At 38.0% G+C, this 23,153-nt stretch overlaps 1 protein-coding gene across 1 annotated transcript; it reads right to left on the bottom strand.

Annotated features, from left to right (window-relative positions):
- Nucleotides 1–902: 902 nt before the first annotated feature.
- Nucleotides 903–20,911, bottom strand: fam189a2 (family with sequence similarity 189 member A2). The gene is made up of 11 exons (XM_022667578.2): nt 20,322–20,911; nt 17,851–17,907; nt 15,410–15,520; nt 12,021–12,140; nt 11,726–11,833; nt 10,059–10,192; nt 7,736–7,868; nt 6,610–6,688; nt 5,529–5,678; nt 2,657–2,949; nt 903–1,842 (listed from the first exon to the last, which is right to left on the bottom strand). Exons 1-11 carry the CDS (start codon nt 20,628–20,630, stop codon nt 1,597–1,599), a joined length of 1,740 nt encoding a protein of 579 aa, XP_022523299.1. The 5' UTR covers nt 20,631–20,911; the 3' UTR covers nt 903–1,596.
- Nucleotides 20,912–23,153: the final 2,242 nt, after the last annotated feature.

Raw genomic sequence — 23,153 nt, 5'->3', positions numbered from 1 at the left:
TTTTTACATGAAATCAGATTTTTGCAATTCTGATCGAAACCACCTCCAAATGTGGATTTGTACAGGTCTGCAAAAATAATAATAAAAAAAAATATTATAAATTACTAAATTATTAATCTGCATAATTGACAAGGTCTTTTATAAAAATTTGTCAACTCCAAATTTCAGTGTCTACTAATTGTTAATTTGTCACCCAAAGTCCCCCAAAACAATAGATTACATATTTTCTCACTAAATATTGGAACTTTTATATCATATTTAAATGTCTTCTGGGCTTTAAAAGGGCATTTAAGTCCCACGTTCAGCAGTTTCTATAATTTTAAATGAAAAGAGAAAGCTAGTAATGGAAGCCGTACCCATAGGAAGCAGAGATCATGGAGGGCATAGCAGAAATAGTTGTTGACTACAACTCCAATCAACCAATCAGAAAAATAATCATCAAATTAGTTGACTAACAAAATAATAATGATTGCATCCCTAGTAAAGATGCATCTTAGTGTGGCTGCTCAAATCAGTTTTAAATTTGAAAAAGTCTGAACACAGACTTAGATTACAAAGTGGATAAATAAGTAAAACACACTCAAGATGCTTAAGCTAATGAAATTAATACAAATCTGATCACTCAGACCACATATTAAGGAGGTCAAAGTGGCAAAGACCCAAAATCCCAAAATCAAACCTCTTCATTTTCAATCAACTTAATAATCTAGTCATGTCCCCACTTGATTGAACAGCAAGTACTATGTACAGTTCCAAACTGTGTTATGACTTAAAATCCCCTTTAATCCCATCAAACCAGAGTAAGAACATCCTCAAAGTTCCACAAACCTTGTGATCAAAGTTTTCTGTTTTATTCTCGCACGAGGAGCACAAACAAAATGTTTCAGACACATTAAAAAAAATAATGTTTGAAAATAATGTTTATTATTATTTTGTACATGATTGTCAAAGCTTTCATTTCTTAACTTTGAACTGAAACAATCTTCTGCATTACAGACATTTCACTTACTAATTCACTAAACGTCTTTTAGAACATAAATCCTTTCATTGTGCTGCCTGTGGTGTAAGACACGTTATTAATAAACATTCCATTTCGCAATTAGGACTGAAGGTGTGATACTGAAGAGAAACGGGGAAATATTATTATTACTCAGAATCACAAGGTTAAAATAATGAAATCATAATAAAATAAAGACGCGTTCTCCTATTAATCTCATATTAAATAACAATAAAAAATAATACAGTTCCAGCCAAGTAAAGCTTGGGATGGGTTTAGGCGTATGAATCTGCTCTTTATTTTATTTCTACTGTTCAGTTTACTTCAACTGAATAAGTTCTGTTTTCCAGTGTTTTTGTGAAACAGTGCATCATTTCTAACAAAACTTATAAAAAAAAATTCACATCCGATAACAGTGGCTGCCATACATTTCAATGCATCTGAACTGAACTGTGCCACATAAAAAAAAAAACAACAACACTCAAATCGACCAGTCCTCTCATCCCTCAAACACCCACATATGTAAAAAATGTTTAAAAACTAAAAAAAAAAAAAAAAGAAAGAAAAGACAGTAAGTCACAGGAAAGTCTATTCAGTGTTTAGAGAACAGTTTCTCTGGACACTCCGATCAGGCTGTGCGGACGCTCCTGCCCCAGCCGGCGGGATCCAGTCCGAGAGCCCGGCCTGCTCAGCTCAGCCCAGGTGAAGGTGCTGAGATCCCCGCAGCTGCGCAGGTGCAGCAGGCCCGGCCGTTTGCGCAGCGGCAGCGTGATGGAGGTATAGTCTGGTTGTGGTCGTCTGGCCTGGGCTGCACGAGCCGGACCACCGTCTGACCCGGTGATGACCTGGAAGCAAATAGGCGGGGTCAGGAGTGTCACAAATATCATCAACAAGCTTGAAGTTTCAGATTTGGAATAAACAGAACAGACAGTCTAAGTATGTTTCATGTGTTTATGGTTATGCTCACATTATAAAAGTCAGATTGTGCACTGCCTTGCCCAAAAACAAAAAAAAAAGGTCACACACTAATATTTGGTTAGATCACTCTTTAGCTTTGATTGCTGCACACATTCACTGTGGCATTTTTTCCATAATCTTCTGCAATGTCACAAGATTTATTATAATCCAGTGTTGCATTAATTTTTCACCAAGATCTTGCAGCAGCATTGATGATGGTAGAGTCTGACCTCTGCACAAAGCAGCTCTTCTCCATCCAGCACATCCCAAAGATTCTCAATGAGGTTAAGGTCTGTCAGAATCCATGTGTGAAAATGATGATCTCATGCTTCCTGAATCACTTTTTCACAATTCCATCCCCATGAATTCTGGCATTCTCATCTTGGAATATGCCCGTGATCATCAGGGAAGAAAAAATCCATTGATGGAATAACCTGGTCTATATTCTGTATATTCAGGTAGTCAGCTGACCTCATTCTTTCAGCACATACTGTTGCTGAACCTAAACCTGCAGACCAACTGCAGCATCAACCCCACATCATTTACTCACATAAATTCAGGTGTTTTTTTTTTTTTTTGGTCAGGCAGTGTATAAATGCTCAGATTTTATCTTAACTGTTAACATTCATGAAAGTTAGTGAAGAATGTGTGTCTGTGCTGATTCTGTTTGCTAAATCTCAGCATTATCTGCGTGTCTCACACCTGGTCGATGAAGCTGGCGCAGCGCACGGCCTCCTCCATGTGCTCCTCGTCCGACTGCAGCACTGTCTTGATGTTGTTGATGAGTTCCTGGACCTCGGGGGTCAGGCTGCACGAGGACTGCTGCAGGAAACGGGCCACGAGCAGCTTGGTGTCCCTGTAGCTCTGATAGTCCACCAGGGAGGAGGGACGCGGCCGCCGGGGGCCCTTCCCCCTCCGCAGGGTGACCGTGGCCTGCTCTGCTGGCCCTGTGCCAGAACTCACTTCTGTCTGTGTGGCTGCTTCACAGCTCATTACTGCAGGAGGAAAAACAGGAGAGAATTTTACATGAAGCAGAGAGTGCACTATTCTAAATAGCACATTAATACAATATTTTATATATGTTTTATATACTGCACAACATACATGGCTATATTTATTTCTTTAAGGTTTGTAAATTTGTACAAACAAAATGCACCAGCGGCACCACAAATGCTATGAAAAAAGTCAATGATTTGAGCATATTGAATGGGAATTGTGGTGTCAGATTTAAACAGGATAAAACATCTTAAATCAATTTTCCAACATATCATAAAGATAAGGGTGTTGCAGAAATATGCCTGAAGTGTAATCATAACCCCTTAAAATGTTCACTCCAATCTCAAATTGACATTTGATACTTAATCAGACAAGTACAGTACCAGTCTAAAGTTTGGACACACTTTCTCATTCAATATTTTTCTTTATTTATTTTCTACATTGTAGATTAATATTAAAGGCATGAAAACAATTAAGGGACACATATGGAATAATGAAGTAAACAAACCAAAATAATGTCCGTCCTCCACAATCCCCTGATCTAAACCTTATCAGCTGGAGCTTCACAGCGTAAAGGAAAAGCAGCAGCTATTGTTCAGCACCTCCAGGAACTCCTTCAAGATGCTGTGAAAACTATTTCCTGAGATCCTGAGACACTGAGATTAAAACACCAAGATTGTGTAGATTTATCCTCAAAGATAAATGTGCTACTTAAACCAAAATATGCTTTATATTGTATATTTTTCTAACACGTGTTTATAAAATAATTTTGCATGTGTTCCTGTATAGCATTCATTTTTACATGTCTTCAATATTAAATTTACAATGTAAAAAAATATATAAAGAAAGAAAACACACTGAATGAAAAGAGCTGTGTCCAAATCTGACTGGTACTGTGTGCTCAATCTGAGAAAGAGAGACAGGGAGAGAGCGCAAGCAGGGTTGTAGTTTTTGGTATTTTTTCAGTAAGAAGTACACGCTTTTTTTTTTTTTCTTTTTCTTAGAAGTGTCTGAAATCTAATCAAAAAAAAAAAAAAAATTAGCAACATTGAATCTGAATCAGCAGTGTACAGTAAACTTTTATTTCCGTTGTTAGAGTAGGACTTCCTCACCTAATCTTTAGTTACTGCAGTAAACCTCTACAGTTTTTTCTCCTTAGTTAATTAAACTGATCAATGTTATACAGCAGACTTGACATGAAAATGTCATTCTCAAAAACAATCATTTTTTTAAAATATTCTCTTACAAAAAACACACTTTTATTTTTTAATTTGACAATTTGTGAGTAAGCGAACACGTATGTGTTTGATTCCTGCTAATGAAAATGCGTTTAAACTCATACACTCCTCACGTCTGCCTAAGTGCCAGACAGCGATGGCCTCAGTCAGTGATACTGAAAGAGGGAGCACTATATTTAAAAGCTTCTGATGAAGCTGCTGACAGATGAGAGCGGGTGAGGGGATGGTGTAAGATTTACTATGAGAAGTGTCAGACCCGGACCTCTGACCCTCACACACGCGAGCGCGCACACACACACACACACACACACACACACACATACACACAAACACACACACACACACACACACACACACACACACACACACACACACACATACACACATACACACATACACACATACACACACACACACACACACACACACACACACACACACACACACACACACACACACACACACACACACACACACACACACACACACACACACACACACACACACACACACACACACGACCTAAAGATAACCCAGACAAGTGTGCTGCAGTTGGGTTATTGTTCACAAACGGCTTGTAAAATTGAGAGAGGATCAAGTCTACAAGATTCATAAAAGTTCATGTAAGATTGTATTGCCATTTTTGACATTTTGTCAAAAAGAATCTGGGATTTGACCTGTTCTTCAATAGTCTGGACTAGGGTTGTGCCATATATCGTACCCGATAATATGGTCAACATTTTTGAATATCGTGAACTATATTATACCCTGAAATATCGTGCCATTTGACCCACCCTTAATAAATCACATCAGGGTACAACTTTTTTGCTGTTTTTAGCAAAAGAAACAAATTATACTGTTCTCATTTCACATTATATATCTACTAGAGACAGATTATATCTGTCCAGTATCATTAATTTGACTGCGGTACTGGATATATGAAGATATGGAATGCATTATTAGTAGTGTGCAGTTGTGTATTCTGGAAGAAAAAAAATCAGTGTTTTGTCATATCGCCAAGAGTATCGTTATCGCAAAAATACCATGAAATATCGTGATATTATTTTAGGGTCATATTGCCCACCCCTATTGCCACACCACAGAGCAGCTAGAGGGACACTGATAGACATGGTGGTGGTGTGTTAGTACTGTGCATTGTGCTGGTATGAGTATGTGCATCAGACACAGCAGTGCTGCTGGAGTTTTTAAACACTGTGTTCACTCACTGCTCCACCTTGTAGATAAAGTAAAGTCAAGAAATAGAAGTTCTGAATCTGTTGCGCATTACAGAAAAGAAATAAGTGTGTGCTTCATAAGATACAGTGCATTCACCTAAATACCTTTAGCAGTCAGGTCCAGGAGCACGGGGTCACTGTTGGACCTGCGGAGACACTGTTTGTGGGGTCTTTTGCTGGACGTGGCTGTGTTGGGAGCGTGACGGGGCTGTAAAGGAGGCGTGGGACTCAGTATGGCTGTCTGCATACACCTGTCTGAGTGATAAACAGTGCTTCATAATACCAACATTATGGTTATAGAGCAGCTTTTCTGTAATTCACACTAGTATCTGTTAGCAACATCAACCTTAAAGCTACAGCACTAAATAAAAATTAAAAAAATAGTTGCCAACTTATGTCTAACTAGATAATAGTTCATCTAAAAGAGATTAAAATATGAATGTATGTCTGACATCACATGGTTCACTCAAGACAAATCCAGATTGATTTTTACTTTACATAAAAGTCAGAGGGGTCACTCATTTACTGCAGATAAAAAGGGTCCGTGGAGACAGAAAGGAGATACGGGGACACTAAAATACATTTCTTTTAATACATGGGTGACATAATTGCAGATGGAACGGACAGTCTGACGTGACTGCAGGTTATAGCCTAGCTTATTTTTGAGTAAATATAGAGACATGAGGAGCAACAGAGCTGTTATAAAAAGCAGTCTCTACCCTAGGGGACTGGACTATGCAACGTAATGATGCTACGTTAATACAGACCTTAAGTTATGTTTCAATCAGAGAAGAAGCGTTAAAACTGGCAACATTTTTAACTGACAGAACTGGAAACACACTGTGTGTCTGTGTCTGAAATTGACTGTGCCCTATTTTTACTATCCTCTACCAGATTAGACTACTAGAAAGCACTAGCGAGCCAGACTTGACTAAAGGTACTATAAGTGCTCGATCAAAAAGGACTTGAGTTTAAGCTCCACACTCCACACAAGGAGAAATCCCATGTGAAATGGCCCTGGATGTCGTGAAACATAACGTGTATTGTGAGATTGTTATAGAACACTATGTATTCAGACACCACTACAAAACATGTTTTATCAGATAATACTAACTGCAATATCTATGTTGAGTATTTTCTTTGTTCCACTGTGTTTATTGTGTAGTAATTTCTCTCACATATTTACCCTCGCTGGCCGGGTCCGTCTCGGAGCAGTGGGACAGCCTCTCGCTCACTTCTGTCACTTGAAGCTCAAAGTCCTGTGCCTGATATAAACACAGCGACTCAGTTAGCAGCTCAGAGCTTTATACAGCTGACCTCCTGCCAACACAAGCTACAGCAGCCTCTGCTTATTAGAGATCCAACAAACAAGCTGAAATCACAAACAAGCTGAGTGATGAGTGTTCAGATAAGATCATCTACATCAGTGTTACCATGAACATTTTTTTTTTCTTTCATCCACCTCACTGTTTCATAAAATGTATTAATATACAGTACTATTATTTAATAGTTCATATTAATAACGTTTTATATTAATACATATGAATTAAGTGTTTTATATTATTAGATATTTATGATTTTTTTTTTACATTAGGTAGACTTAAAAATAGAAAAACAAGAGGAAAATCTATATTTACAGGTCTAGATATTTGATTCAATGTTTAAAGTAAAATAAATAATTGTAAGTTTACTGCCTTTATGATTATTATTATTTGTAATGTACAATTATTTTTTATTCTAATACATTTTATAATGCAGAATCATTTATATGGAATATTATTAGGGGTGTCAGTCATAAATACTTACTTCAAACTATTAAACTAACAAACATTGACTTAAAGAATTTATTAGGGAAAAAATAATGTCCAGCCTGCTTATTCATTTTTTCTAAGAGAAAGTAAGTTCAGAAAACAAAAGTGACATTAATAATGCTAATTGCTAAATGTAAGCTACTGGGCAGAATGTTAAATATATACAAAGGTAAATAAATATATATTTAAAAAGCACCTTTTAAATGTTTTTTTTTCCCCAGTATGTTAAAATGTGCCTTAAAATATAACAAATGTAAACATTCTTATCTATCATAATGTCAAAACAATACTTCAATAATTAATTCCTTTAATTAGATTTGCACTGGATACTGTGCTTGTTTAGAAAATGAAAACAGGAAATTCATGTTTTACTACTATAATTGAGTCATGGTGAAAAAAAGGCAACATGCGTATTGTATTGAATGTATGTTTTGTGATCAAAACAACCTTATGTCTTAGAATATTGACTTGCATAAATGATTGTGGAGTTTTAATATAAACCTGAAGTGGCTGATTCTCTCCTGCTGCAACAGCTTCGTAAGGTGGAGGAGGATCGAGGGGACAGAACACCTCTACTCCTTTGATTCTCGCTCCGTATATATGAGGCAGTGGAATCACACTGTCACCAAACATCCTGCCAAAGCAGATACACACACATACACGTTAGTTCTTAAGACATACAGTATCTACACTGATATTTGGTGTGGCATAGTGGATAACGCCACCCCCTGCCAGTGAGCTACCACATCATGTGGGAGACTGGGGTTCAACTGCTGGTCTGGGTGACTGGGTGCTTTGCTACACCTATAATAGTACTTGGGCAAGACTCCTAACGATACATTGACACGCCACTGTAACAGGAATAACCTTGTAAGTCACTCTGGATAAGAGTGTCAAATGTAAAATGAAAATATTTAGAGACAATAATAGTTTGGTCAGATAATACAAGTGTTATATTCTTATATTTTATATGTAATAGAACCTATGCCTATTAATAGCCATGCTTATCATTTTAGCATTTTCAACTTATACAAATAAATGGACTTGACCTCAATAATATTTGACAATGGTTTAATCATCTATTGAATTTATATGTATTGTTTTAACAGTATTTTAGTCAGTCATGCTTCAATAACTGACTGATGCTTTAATAACGGCGACTCCATACACACAGTATGAACTGCAGTAGGTGAAGCAAAAAGGATATTTTTCTCAAACTACGATTAAAATTTAAAATGTGTTTTCTTTAAAAGGGTATGCATGCTTTGTTTTGCTATTATATTATCATTATGTCAAACTGCTCTTTAAATGACAATATCTTTTATTGCAATTATCTCTGGGATATCATCCACAAAATATTCCTATTGTGACAGGTGTAGCTGTAATCCACCATGATGGTTATTTTACTCCACAATAACCTAAAAATAAATAAGTAATAATTTTTTTTATGGAGACACCATGAACATCATGGTAATCATGTATGTGAAACATGTAGGAGTTATATAATGTTTAATAATGTTTCCTTAGAAGTAATTAAAAAAGGTTATGTTAGCAGATAACAGCAGTTCTCAGAGCGAGAGTTCTTTATCATTATTAATGCTTACTTAAATATTGAAAACAGGCTATTAATGATTTATCCCACAATATTAATAAATAGTATAAATACCAGCCAGTTAATTTTTTTCTGAAACACCCAAAGCTACTGCAAGCTGCTTACAACTGTTTTAAAAAGCAAGTCTATATCACACTCTGCAGAGCTTCACTAGGCTCTTGCAGTTCTGCAGTGTGGAATGCTCTCAGAGTTTTTTTTATTCTTGGTTGTTCTGCCAAAGAGAGAAGTCTCCCACACAGCAGCTAAATCCAGCTGCATCTGTTGTGCAGCAGGGGGGTATGTGTGTGTGTGTGTGTGTGTGTGTGTGTGTGGTGTGTGCGAGGGTGTACATGTTTGTGTGTGGAATAAGAGAGCTCTAATCCTGACCTGGGTGAAATACAAGGGTTTCATAGAGCTGGTATGAGGAGATGAGGCTGCTAACAGCAGGGACTGACTGGGAGTTTGCAGGGTAACGCAGGGTGATGAGTGTGTACTCTGTCCAACACTTATGTAATAACATATCACAGTGTATTGTGTAATAACACACTGCAGAGGCAACATGTATTAATTATAATACCCGCCAAAAAGTTGTGTACACCTACTCATGAACCGTTTTAAAAAATAATATTGAAGACATGGCATATCGTCTATGACCAATAAAAAAAAACACCTTTATAATTTTTGTTAGTTTTAGCTCTCCTTTCCACTGTGTCAAAATTTCTTGCTGAAGGGACCAACAGAAATTCTCCAAAATTATCTGCAATTAACTCTTTTTACATTGAATTCCATTGAAAGTTAAGACAATTTTATCTCTCTCCTGTGAAGTTGCTGTTTTAGAGAAACTTGTTTTTTTTTTCTGAAAATAGACAATATATGGAAGTTATGAAGACATCCAAAAATCCTTCATTAAAATTTTGCTCTTTAGAGTGCAAAAGTAGTCACATCTCTGTAAGGCTCAATGTTGCTCAATATGAATACAGAGAGTCTCCATTTCATCCATATTTTGTGTACAATCTCTGAAAATAGCTGCAGAAAAAATGAAGCAGGACCTCTGGAAATGATGGGGAAAGTGAAGCCAAAAGTTTATATGGCTCCCTGAAGCTCTCGACAACAACCAAAACAAAACAACTATCAGTTTTATTTGCTCCTAGTATCTCCCAGAATCAATGTGTCATCAAAATCTGCTAGAAAAGCAACACAGTTTAAAACCAGCCATGAGGTGAGAGGTGTTACCTGCGGGCCAGTCGTGGGGTGTAGGAGTAGAAGGTGGAGAAGTAGGATGGAGGCGGTGCGGGGGCGATGAACTCCTCAGGATCAGGGCTGCGCTGCTGCTCCTCTCCTTCTTCTGGAACGTTCCGCGGCTCTTCCTGCCAGAAAGGAACACAGCCAATCAGCAGTTTAACATTCAGCCTCAGATTTCAGATGCCAGAGAATGACTTTAAGCACGTCAAAATCCATGGTCAGTGTCCAAAAGGCTCAAATACGTGTAAATAAGATTACACTGTACCATGCTGCATAAAAGGACCAATAGCAGCATGCTGATCTTGCTTTGGGGGGAATGCCATAATACACAAACTCTATTATATAATATGAGGTGCTTTTTGGCTTTTCGTAAATATTACATATTTTCCATTTTACAAAATTTTACAAAGACTACATTGCCTATAATTTTTTTTTTTGCTGTTTTTTTTTTTGTTGGATATAACCTTTTCTTGGTATCAGAGAAACGTTTGTCATAGAACTAATAAAGAAAAAAATATTTATACAATTTAATTTAAGTTTAGTTAGAATTTTTTTGTGGTGAACCTATAATTTTGTAATTGTTATCACAATTGATCAGAAGTATAAAGTGATACATTATGTTACCTAAAATTACAATCTGTTGAAATGGTGTTTAAGCTCTGATAGATAAAAGATCTATTACATTTTTAACATTTATTGAACATTTTTGCAAACTTCTTTTTGCAAAGAAAGTTACAAAAATTCACTAACTTCTGAATACCATTAATAGGAGATCATGTATTGTGTGTTTGTGTGGAACTCCCTTTACTAAAGTAATAAATAAGTAAATAAATAAATACATAAATAAATAAATAAATGTGTGTGTGTGTGTTTTTGGTGTAAATATTGCTGTACTAAAAAATATTAATTTAAATTTCTGACTATGTTTTGAGTTGGGTGACAGCTAATTGTAATATGAATAAATGTAAATACTCAAAATTGGGCTGGGCAATATTGTAAAACAAAAAAATAAATCTCGATATTCTTCAAATATGAGTGATTCTCAATTACTATTACAATTTTATTTTTATTCTTATGTAACTTTAGTTTTTTTTTATTGTAAACAGACAGGTCCATATAAAGTGATGCATAAGCAACTGTTTCCTCAACATTTACAAAAAAAAAAAAAAAAAAAAAGATTTACATGAAGAGTAAGCAGCTACCTTTAATCTAACATGCAGAGGTCATGTGCTAAGAAAATGAATGAAATAGACAAATCACTGCCACATAAAAGACAGAAGCATATGTCTATCTACTAAGATTCACTTTGGCAGCTTCTACATGTAAAGATGTACAATCTACATTACCCCATTTTAATCACATTAAAAGAGTAATTCAATTAATCAAATTATTTCAATTAACTTTGCAGCCCTAACTCAAACTGTACATTTTCTTCCAACATTTGTGGTTCCTTATTCACACAAATAAGAAGCGTCAGACACATACAGGACTAATATATTTGCATTAAAAGACTAACTGTTTTCTGTTCACAGCATACATCCAAATTAGCGTGCAACCCACATACTGAGAGAAATGAATAAATATAGGCACATTGTAACACCTCTAGTGCTGAGGTGTGAAATTAAGCAATAATAGATTTGATTCTCGTGAGATCTTACCATGCACGGCCGCCTGGCTGAGAATATCTGGAGGTACCGTAACGCAGCTGCGATCAGACACACTGCAGTTGTCAGTGCGTTCAACGCGCACAGTGCAAACAGAACTTTCTGGAACCAAGACATACAATATTTTACAAAATGAAACTGTATTCAAACAGATTACATACAATATATCACAGCAATTACCATAGTATACAAATGGAGCCAAGAACATTTCTATGGGGATTACAGTAATGTACCGTCTCTAATGTGAAACAGTGTGGTAATGTAGCATCACTAATAACACAGCCCAAACCTTCAGCAGCACTCTCATTGTCCCGCACGAGTGGCCAGCGTAAATCTTTATCAGCTTCTCCTCCTGGCACTGGCTGATGGGGCTATCAGCACAGCAGTTACAGATATCTTCATGCTCGCTCTGCAACACACACCACATTCATACATGCCATTAGTGAGTACGCTATAGGCTATATTAATTTACTCATTATCATCATCATCATCATCTCACAAAGACACGTACATATACTATACTGCCAAAAGTATCTGCTCGCCTGCCTTGCGTTTGGAGATGTAAGGTCTGGATGCAGATGACTGATGTAAATGGGAACATCAGTTGATATATTACATTAATATTATAGGATCTAGGGGGGTGCCATAACACAGTGAACGCATAATATTACCACAATTAAAAACGTTAGAACAACAAAAAAAAAAACTGAATTATCGTAACATTATTTTAGGGCCATATGGGACATCAGAATACTATTTGCTGTTTGTAACAAAAGGAAAATTCACACTGTTCTCCTTTTAACTTCTATTCTGAAGTATGTTAAATCTTTTACTGACTTTTACTGTTACAATCTGGTGGAAAAACTCAATTAGGGGTGAGCTAGGAATTATATCATATAAAATATCACCAAATAAATGTATTTTATTTGTTTAGTGTATTCTTGAAATTATAATTAGTTTTTTAAGTCCATGATTTTTCATATCATCAAGAATATTGTTACTGCAAAAATACCCTGAAATATTGTGATATTATTTTAGAACATATCATCCACCCCTAATAAGAACTATAAATAAAAGTGAATGTTGTAATTAATAAAACCACAAAATGCCACCATGGGAAAGATTAAACATAAGACAAGTACAGAATATGGGCTCTTTAAAACGTCATACTAAATTAATTTACAGATACATAGAGTACTATGCGTGCACCAAGAATGTGACAATATTTATGACAACTTCGCAATGTTAGAATTTACAATTTTAGACTGAAACAAAAAGTCTAGCTTTTTGTTCTTTCTGTATGTTTTAATGAACCTATTTGTCTTGATTTATCAGGCCAATGCAAGACTGCAGCAGAGCATCTGTACATAATCCTGTACCTAGGGCAAGCGGACACAGCAACCCAGATAAGATTTAACCTTCAGGCACGGAAAACAACCGGACCAAACGCCCGTGAAAACAGCACCTGATTCACGAACAGATGGCAAGGTAAGGGCAGGAGTCTCCAGAGAGAGAGAAAGTGGGAAGGAGAGAAAAAGAGAGAGAGATAGATGTAGAGGTAGAGAGAGGTAGAGAGAGGTAGAGAGAGAGAAAGAGAGAGAGAGAGAGAGAGAGAGAAGGGTAAAAAGAGAGAAGCAGGCCACAGTGACCGGTAACTGTAAGAGCTGTATCTATTTTAGGGCCGCTGTGTGTCTGACTGTGTCAGATACACTCAGAGTTCAGGTTCAGTCTTTTCATAGTTTAAAAGGCACTTGGTTATTTGTAGGGGTGGGTTATAGGAATCTAATTTAGAGGTAATATACACTGCTCAAAAAAATAAAGGGAACACTCAAATAACACATCCTAGATCTGAATGAATGAAATATTCGCATTGAATACTTTGTTCTGTACAAAGTTGAATGTGCTGACAACAAAATCACACAAAAATCATCAATGGAAATAAAATTTATTAACCAATGGAGGCCTGGATTTGGAGCCACACACAAAATTAAAGTGAAAAAACACACTACAGGCTGATCCAACTTTAATGTAATGTCCTTAAAACAAGTCAAAATGAGGCTCAGTATTGTGTGTGGCCTCCACGTGCCTGTATGACCTCCCTACAACGCCTGGGCATGCTCCTGATGAGGTGGCGGATGGTCTCCTAAGGGATCTCCTCCCAGACCTGGACTAAAGCATCCACCAACTTCTGGACAGTCTGTGGTGCAACGTGACGTTGGTGGATGGAGCGAGACATGATGTCCCAGATGTGCTCAATCGGATTCAGGTCTGGGGAACGGGCGGGCCAGTCCATAGCTTCAATGCCTTCATCTTGCAGGAACTGCTGACACACTCTAGCCACATGAGGTCTAGCATTGTCCTGCATTAGGAGGAACCCAGGGCCAACCGCACCAGCATATGGTCTCACAAGGGGTCTGAGGATCTCATCTCGGTACCTAATGGTAGTCAGGCTACCTCTGGTGAGCACATGGAGGGCTGTGCGGCCCTCCAAAGAAATGCCACCCCACACCATTACTGACCCACTGCCAAACCGGTCATGCTGAAGGATGTTGCAGGCAGCAGACCGCTCTCCACGGCGTCTCCAGACTCTGTCACCTCTGTCATGTGCTCAGTATGAACCTGCTTTCATCTGTGAAGAGCACAAGGCGCCAGTGGCGAATTTGCCAATCCTGGTGTTCTCTGGCAAATGCCAAGCGTCCTGCACGGTGTTGGGCTGTGAGCACAACCCCCATCTGTGGACGTCGGGCCCTCATACCATCCTCATGGAGTCGGTTTCTAACCGTTTGTGCAGACACATGCACATTTGTGGCCTGCTGGAGGTCATTTTGCAGGGCTCTGGCAGTGCTCCTCCTGTTCCTTCTTGCACAAAGGCGGAGGTAGCGGTCCTGCTGCTCGGTTGTTGCCCTCCTACGGCCTCCTCCACGTCTCCTGGTGTACTGGCCTGTCTCCTGGTAGTGCCTCCAGCCTCTAGACACTACGCTGACAGACACAGCAAACCTTCTTGCCACAGCTCGCATTGATGTGCCATCCTGGATGAGCTGCACTACCTGAGCCACTTGTGTGGGTTGTAGAGTCCGTCTCATGCTACCACGAGTGTGAAAGAACCACCAACATTCAAAACTGACCAAAACATCAGCCAGACAGCATAGGTTCTGAGACGTGGTCTGTGGTCCCCACCTGCAGAACCACTCCTTTATTGAGTGTGTCTTGCTAATTGCCAATAATTTCCAACTGTTGTCTATTCCATTTGCACAACAGCAGGTGAAATTGATTGTCAATCAGTGTTGCTTCCTAAGTGGACAGTTTAATTTCACAGAAGTTTGATTTACTTGGAGTTATATTGTGTTATTTGAGTGTTCCCTTTATTTTTTTGAGCAGTGTAATTTTCCTTAATTACATACAATTATAGATCACAATATATTTCTTAATATCAGTATGAAAAACTGCATAAAAGCCAGTGCCTCTGGTGCACGCCAACCCGCACTGATAGAGCTGGGCGACATGTAAAAAAATATATAAATATATATAATATATATATATATATATATATAAGAGCAAGCTGAATCAGTGCACCCCTATGTTTCCCTCAGCCTTTGCCTGACCCTTGCATCTGTCCTGCAGCTCAGCACCTGATTACGAGCTGTGGTAGTTTTATGACACATGTACTGGATCTCTCACCGCCTGACAGTTGATGGTGCTGGACACCAGCTGTGCTCCCTGACAGCACAGGATGAAGCCTGCCAGGTTCAGCAGGATACACACCACCGACAACAACACGAACAAGTTCACCTAAGGAGAAGAAGAGAGTGGGAGAGAGATATTAAAAATCAATATTGCTGAATCTATGCTAAGTGCTTTTAATGTGTGGATCACAACAATTTAACAACATATTTTAGGAATAAAAAAAAATAAATAAATATTATACAGCATTTTTAGAACTCTGTCAAAGTAATACGATAAATAAAAACAGTTTATGGTACGTTTGTATGCATTTTAGTATTACTAAAATTCTCAGTGTGTTTTACAGTGAAATTACAATTACACATACACAACCTGTATAGATTGTACTACAGCAACTGTGAATATTAAATAATATATATCTTAATGTTAGATGTTAAATTTTTTTGGTTGCCAAATATTTGGTTTATGTCTGCATTAAATTAATTTGTGAAAAAAAGCTAGACAATTTGCAAAATTGTTTACAAAATTGGCACAAATTGAATGACAAGGTTTTGTTTTAATGGCAACGATATGCTACATATCTACCCAAATTTTCACAGATAATATATTGCTCCAAAAACAACTGCAATAAAAATTAGAGAATAAATAATTTTTAACGACTTATAATTTGGGAAATGTAATTATGTATTTTGGCTTCAGTATATTTTTTATATGCTTTTTTGAGGTCAGTTCCATATATTACACGATACGTCAATGACATCAGATTAATTAATCAGGCCAACTCATCTGTGTTATGTCTTTTTTTTTTTTACATTTAAGAAATGCTAATTTTAGTGTCTTCTGGTGAAAATAATTTACTGATATTTTGTATATATTGCAATGTAATGCAATAAACAACTAATGCAATGTAATTCTTTTCCAATATCCTGTTGCCCTACACAAAGGAAAAATAACATGCAGACACATAAATGCACAGCAGATTTTGATTCCACAGTTAGAGACTAAACGGACAGCTTGAGGCTAGATTAATGAGGTCTAAATTGAAGGCTCGTTGTTCATAGAGCCGGTGTGTGTGAGGTCGGTGGAGGGTCACTTCCGTCTCTAATAACCCATCACAGGGGGACAGGATAAGGAAAAGGGCTGCAAACAGAAATCCATGATAAGGAGATAAAAGTGCTGTCCTTGGACCGGCTTAGATGATACATTATCTTTATTAGCACTAATTTAAACTAACTGCATGTTTACTGATCATTGATCCTTAGAGATGGTAGCCATTTCCTGTAAAACCGGAGGAACACAAACAGTTTCCTACCAGCTTTATTTTAAACTGAGCTACAGACAGAAGTATGTATTTCTGTTACAACATGTGACTGTGTGTGTGTCAGTGAGCGTGGGTTTGTGAATCACTGACAATGAGTACAACTTCTTGCTAGTAGTTTACACCCTAACAAATAAAAATACCACAGAGCTGTTTTGAGTTGTATAATATACAATAATAGAGGAGTGCACTTCCTAAAGGAAACAGCTGAACAAGAGGAAAGAGGCATGAAAAACGACAAACAGATGTGTATGGGTCAGTGTGGATGTGGATTAGAGCTTGGGGACCTGCCCTGAAGGAGTACAAGCAGTTTGGTGGCTGCCAGACAAATGAAAATCAAAGCCTCTGAATGGAGGAGATTTGGGAGGAACAAAGGATGAAAAATTATAAATAGGTGAGTGCAGGTCAGTACAGCTGTGGATAAGAACTTGTGGACCTTTGCTGAAAGAAGACAATTCACATTTTGGGCAGTATGACTGTGGATTAGATCTTACAGATCGCACAGTTTGGTGGTTGTTGGGCAAAAAAAAACTAAGGCTTGAGTCTAAAAATGAATAGGGGTGAATTGGAGGAACAAGGGGTGAAAATAACACAATAAATAAACAATATGGGTCAAATGGACTGAATTTATTCGTGGGGTCTTGCCTTGTTTTTAAAATGGGTGGTATCAGTTGAGAATATATACTATAGATATGCTGTCGATTCTTATTTAGAATTTTGGACTAATTTCTTTATTTTGAAGCTGCAGAGCAAAACTAAATAAGTAAACATTCCACACAAAGGTCCAATCCCATTAACCCCTTTCCCTTGGAAGAGAGTAACAAGTGGAAGGGGTGAAATCTTGCCCCTAAAAATGGGACCACCCTTTTAAGTACCCAATACAAATATATAGCAGTGAAGCGCTAAAGTTCAGCAACCTAGCTGCTGGTTAACTCCTAGGCATGCATGCACAAACCAAAAGATTAAGAGTAAGTGGTAGGGCCAAGGGGTGAAATGGGATTACACTTAACATACATTATTTTTCCACTGGACTGTTTGTGGGAATTAAATTTTTCTATGTACCATCCCTTTAAGCGTGAATATCAACCAGAGTCAGAAACTGAAGCAGTGAGACACGTACCAGCAGGAGCATTGGCCGCTTCCATGTTGTGAGACCGATAATCCCCGAGAGGATGACCTGCAGAGAACAGAATCAGCTAATTCAGCAAATACGCCATGGAGCAGACAGATTAACTTTGCAATGTAGCTGCAGCAGATGCGTAAGGTATTACCATATGGCCACCAACACTTTTACATCCTGCTCTTTGTTTCTTAGCTCTGATGGTCTCATGTATTTTTGTCCATGGAAAACCCCATTTTACTCATTTCAAACCATCTAAATGCTTTTTTTTTTTACCTCAGCATCTTTGAATGCTACTTTCTGTTAATAATTTAGAGATGCTTCTCTAATATGTGGCTACACAATTCCTGGATTTCCTCAGTAATCCTTCATTATCCTCTAATTGTTTCAGTAAAAAATGATGAATAATGTATGACAAGAGTGGAAGAAAACAACTTGGGGTGAGTTCAAATTGCGTACTAATATTGAGTTTTGTGTAGGTCACTCTTGTGCCACCACAACCGATCTGACCATTCTGTCAGGCACTGACTGCACATTAGCTCTGAAGGCATCATGTGGTATCTGGCACCAACATGTTACCAGCAGCAGATCCATTAAGCTCTGTATGTTGTGAGTTTGGGCCTGAACAGATTGCATCAATGAGCTGCCCCTTAAGGTGCCCCTTAACCTGTTGCCAGTTCACAGGTTGTCCTTTTTTGGACCACATTGCAGAAAAAAACCCACAACCACCTGATGTTTAAGAGATGCTCTAAGCCCATAGTTGTCTAGCCGTCATAGTTACGCTATTGTCAAAGCGGGTCAAATCCTGATTTTTGTCCATGTTTTGTGTTTTTAACATCACCTTCAAAAATGACTGTTCACTTGCTGCATAATATGTTAAATCCCACTGAAGACCAAGATAATCAATATATTTTTTTGCTGCGGCTGTCAGTGGTTCTTATGTAATAGCTAATCGATACATAGCTACATAGTTGAGCGTAATTGATTGGCCAAGACATGTTTGGTACCTGAAGTTTGCTTCGTTAGTTTGGACTTGAACTTATGATAAGTATTACTTTTGTAAAATATAGCTATTATACATTTTTACTATAGTTAGTAGTTTAGTATAGTTTCAAAGCTTTAGCAAAAAAAAACAATTTTAGACACCAAACACATCTGATCAACCTCATCCGAGATGAGAGAAATTGTACACTACAGGCCAGTGTGTTTGTATAAGAGAAATCTTTAGCAATACATGGGCCAAAAGTTTGGACACACCTTCTCATTGTTTTTTGTGCAGATTAATATTTGGTTAATATTGAAGAAATATACTATGAAGAAATACATATGGACTTTACACACTTCAGGTAACCACTTCAAGATTGTTAGAAAAATATTCACAGTGACTTATGAAGCTGAACAAGAGAAAAAAATGACCCAGACTGTTTAAAGCTGTCATTAAAGCAAATCAGGACTGATGTGAAGAATCGAATAAAAAAATATTCTGGTTTAACACTGTTTCTATGAAAAAATATTATTTATTAAGTAGTTTCATCGTTTTCAATATGAACTGCAATGTAGAAAATAAAAGGAAAAAACATCAAATGAGAAGGTGTTTGTCTAAATATGTCAGTACTTAAGGAAACAATACTACAACACACCAAAAACTATAAACACTGACTCGCTACTGTATCACCACATTATAAACACATCACAGGTCATCCGCTCATCTCAGTGTTTGTATTTGAGATAAATATGGCCAAAGCTTGAGGTCACTGAAAGTAATTGCAGGTAACAGAATTGTGGTCATATACTGTTCATTATATCCTTGCTGGGGGTAAAATGGTTTGTCAGATTAGGTCTTCAGTACACTTTTTTTGTTTGGGTTTGATGGTTTATCTGGTTCTATAAGAAGGACCAACCTGACCAACAAGACCAAGCTGGACTAACATGACCAAACTCAAAAGCAACATAGACAATACTGGGAGTAGTTAGTCAACAAGCTGGGTTATAACTTTTCTATCTGTGACCAAAATTGAAGTTCACATAAACATAATGTGGCTTTGAAGCAGTATACCAAATCCATCATTTTTTTTATTTGGTAACCAGCTATTCAAGCACATTGCCCCTGAAAGACCATCAAAACCAGCTACTAGCAAAAGCTGGTATTGGGGTGGATTTTTCAGCAGGGAAATCCTATTAACTCAATCAAACACTAATTAATTAGCTAATCAAGTATAAGCTAAAGCTTACCTGTGGTGTTCACAACAACAGCTTTACACTACCACTACTATAAATCATACTCAAAAACAACCAAAGAAAACTGGAACATGCAGGTAAACCTATATAATGTAAACATGACAGACTGAAAATCTTATAGGAAGCAGCTTGTTTACATTTTTTATAAACACGACGGAACACAAAGCAAACACTGCAGGACACGTATTTAATAACTAAAAATGAAGCTAAATCTCAGACACTGAGGTACTCACTGAAGATCCTGCCCAAAACGGGCACGAATTCCGGATGGGAGGCGAGTTACTGAGGGACAGAGCCCCAAAGGACAGCGCTACCATGGAGCAGCCGAGGACCAGCTGCAGCAGCCCGAGCGAGAGCAGCGGTCGAGCGGGCAGCAGCGCGGGGGAGAGCCGCGCCTGGGAGCCGGACATTCGCCACCGAGCGGCGGCCGAGCAGCAGCGGCTGCGGCCTCTGGAAGACGGCGAGGGCTCTCCGAAGTGAGGGGCTAGAGAAGCCCGGGCTAAGCGACAGCAGGAACCGGGCAGGACTACCGGCAGAGACATTGGAGAAGAGCGGCCAGGAGAGGAGCAGCAGTGACCGGGGAGCGGAGGCGGCTCGGGTCCCTCATTTTACTCCGAATGGGTTCAGCTGAAACCGGCGGGAGGAGCTGCTGGATCCCCTCAGCGCTCCGTCCATGATCCTCTCGAGGTGGAGAGAAAGAAACAGAGAACACGAGGGTCTAAAATAACTCCTGGCGCCCGGATTGCGTTTCACATAGTTGGCAAAGAGACAAGAGAAGAAGAGGAGGAGGAGGAGGAGGAGGAGTGTGTGGGAATAGACCACCCTGCACTGAGAGAGAGAGAGAGAGAGAGAGAGAGAGAGAGAACAAGAGTGTGTGAGAGAAATATAGGGAGAAAAAGAAAGAAAGCGAGAGAACAAGAGAAAAGGAGAGAGAATTGGAGAGATAACAAAAGAGAAAAAGAGAAAGAATAAGAGAGACAGAAAGCGAGATAACAAGAAAAAAGATTAAAGGAGAAAAAGAGAGATGTGTATGACAGAGAAAAAAAGAACAAGAGAAAGAAAGAGAGAAAGAACAAGAGAGAACAAGAGTGTGAATGGGAGAAAGAGAAAGAAAGCAAGAGAACAAAAGGAAAAGAGAACAGGAGAAAAAAAGAAAGAACAAGAGAAAGAGTGTGTGACAAAGAGAACAAGAGAAAAGGAGAGAGAAAAAGAGAAAAAAGAAAAAAGAGAGTGTGTGTGTGAGAGCAAAAGAGAAAGAACAAGAGAGTACAAGAGTGTGTGAGGGAGAAAGAGAAAGAAAGCAAGAGAACAAGAAAAAGAGAATGAGAGAACAAGAGTGTGTGAAAACAAGAGGGAGAAAAAAAGGAAATGAGAAAAACAGTAGAAAAAGAGAAAGAACAGGACTAAAGGGAAAGAACAAGAGTTAGAAAAAAGAAGATAGAGAACAAGTGACTGTGACAGAGAGAGATAGAGAACAAGAGAGAGAAAGAAAAAGAGGGAGAACAAGAGAGAAAGAAAAAAGAAAGGGAGAGAGTGGGAGTGAAGAAAGATGATTTTGCTGATTCTTTTTTATTTAAACCAAACAGCAGTCATGCTCTCATCTTAGAGTGCATTATAATAAATCAATCATTTCTTAAAATAAGATGACCACAAACAGATTTTAATAAATCAAACCAATAAAAAAAGCAAAGCTCCTTCTCCTTCACACTGCCTTGTCCCAGCACCACACAGACGTGAAAGCTTCTAAAATCATGCTGAAGGTTAAAAGCTTCTAAATCATGCCACAGATTTAAAAGCTTTTAAACATATGCTACATACTTAAAGGTGTCTTACCATGCCGCTTATTTAAAAGCTTCTAGATCATCGAATCATCAAATAGCCATTAAAAGCTACTTAAAAATGCCCTTAAAAGTAATTTCCTGTAAAAGAATCAAAATGAAAAAAAAATAATAGAACGAATCCCCATTCAAATTAATTGAATCGCCATTTAAAAGGATCGCACATAGACTGTATATAAAGATGGACGCCGTGTCGCCGTTCCCATTCATTCAATGAAAATGAAGCCAAAATCTTCCGCCATTTTGGCGATTCAGAGACCAGAGTCTGCGCAGTAGAGACCAGAGGAGGGAGAAAGGCTGTGGAGAGACCGCCTACTCTTTTAAATAACCCCGCCCCTGAGGGCTGCCTCGCGGTCACAGACTGCAGAGCGGGACGGAGCGGAGCTGACGGTCTGTTATTGGTCCCGTCCATAAGCAGCCCTTTTACCATAACCACACCTTTTTTTAATAGAGCCGAATAAAGTTTTAAAAACCGAATTCTGTGGGGATATAAAAATTTGACAATATAAGCAGAGGTTACACTAGCTGTTGCATTTAAATAATGGAGGTAGAATTACAGTATATTAGAAAAAAACGTGATTGAAAGTTGTCTGTTTTGCCATTGAAACCTATGGGGATGGGTGGAGTTACACAGCTTTCTGCAGCCGAACAGCAGGGGGCGCCCGACCTGTGGTGGCTTCACTTTTAAGAGACGATGCTCTGTCCAGCTATATACAGTCTATGGTATGGAGCGAATTAATAGTTTGGTTTAATGTTTATATTTTCTGTAGAAACTGGAAATATATGTTACGTTTTCTTTGCTTTTTTAAACAAAATACTTCATTCTACTTTCTAGAATTAGAGGAATATCCTGGAAAAGTATTTAGTTATATTTTTTAATTTAAGTTTTAGCTGTTTATCTCCATTGACCCCCATTCATTAAGGACTCACTAGTGGGCTCCATCTAGCGGTTTGAGCTCATTTTATGACAGTAACGGCAGGAATACCAGTAAGTGGCGGTCTCTCCATGAACCGGTGTTTTGTCGGGTTAAGATACCCATCGATACGTGCTTCCTAAGGCACTGCGCATGCGCTGACCTACACTTTTTGATGATTTAAACACTTTAAAAACAAAATTGTTTTGTTTTGTTTTAATAATAAATCTGTTATAACATGGACTCACTGTCATTACAAAAAAGTGTAAATGAAAATTAATAAGAATAAAAAAATACAATAATTAGTATAAAA

This window comes from Astyanax mexicanus, chromosome 22, assembly GCF_023375975.1.
Source record: "Astyanax mexicanus isolate ESR-SI-001 chromosome 22, AstMex3_surface, whole genome shotgun sequence".
In the NCBI taxonomy this organism is placed as follows: domain Eukaryota; kingdom Metazoa; phylum Chordata; class Actinopteri; order Characiformes; family Acestrorhamphidae; genus Astyanax; species Astyanax mexicanus.
The sequence above is the reverse complement of the archived record's forward strand: the minus strand, read 5'-3'. Positions and strand labels throughout refer to the sequence as shown.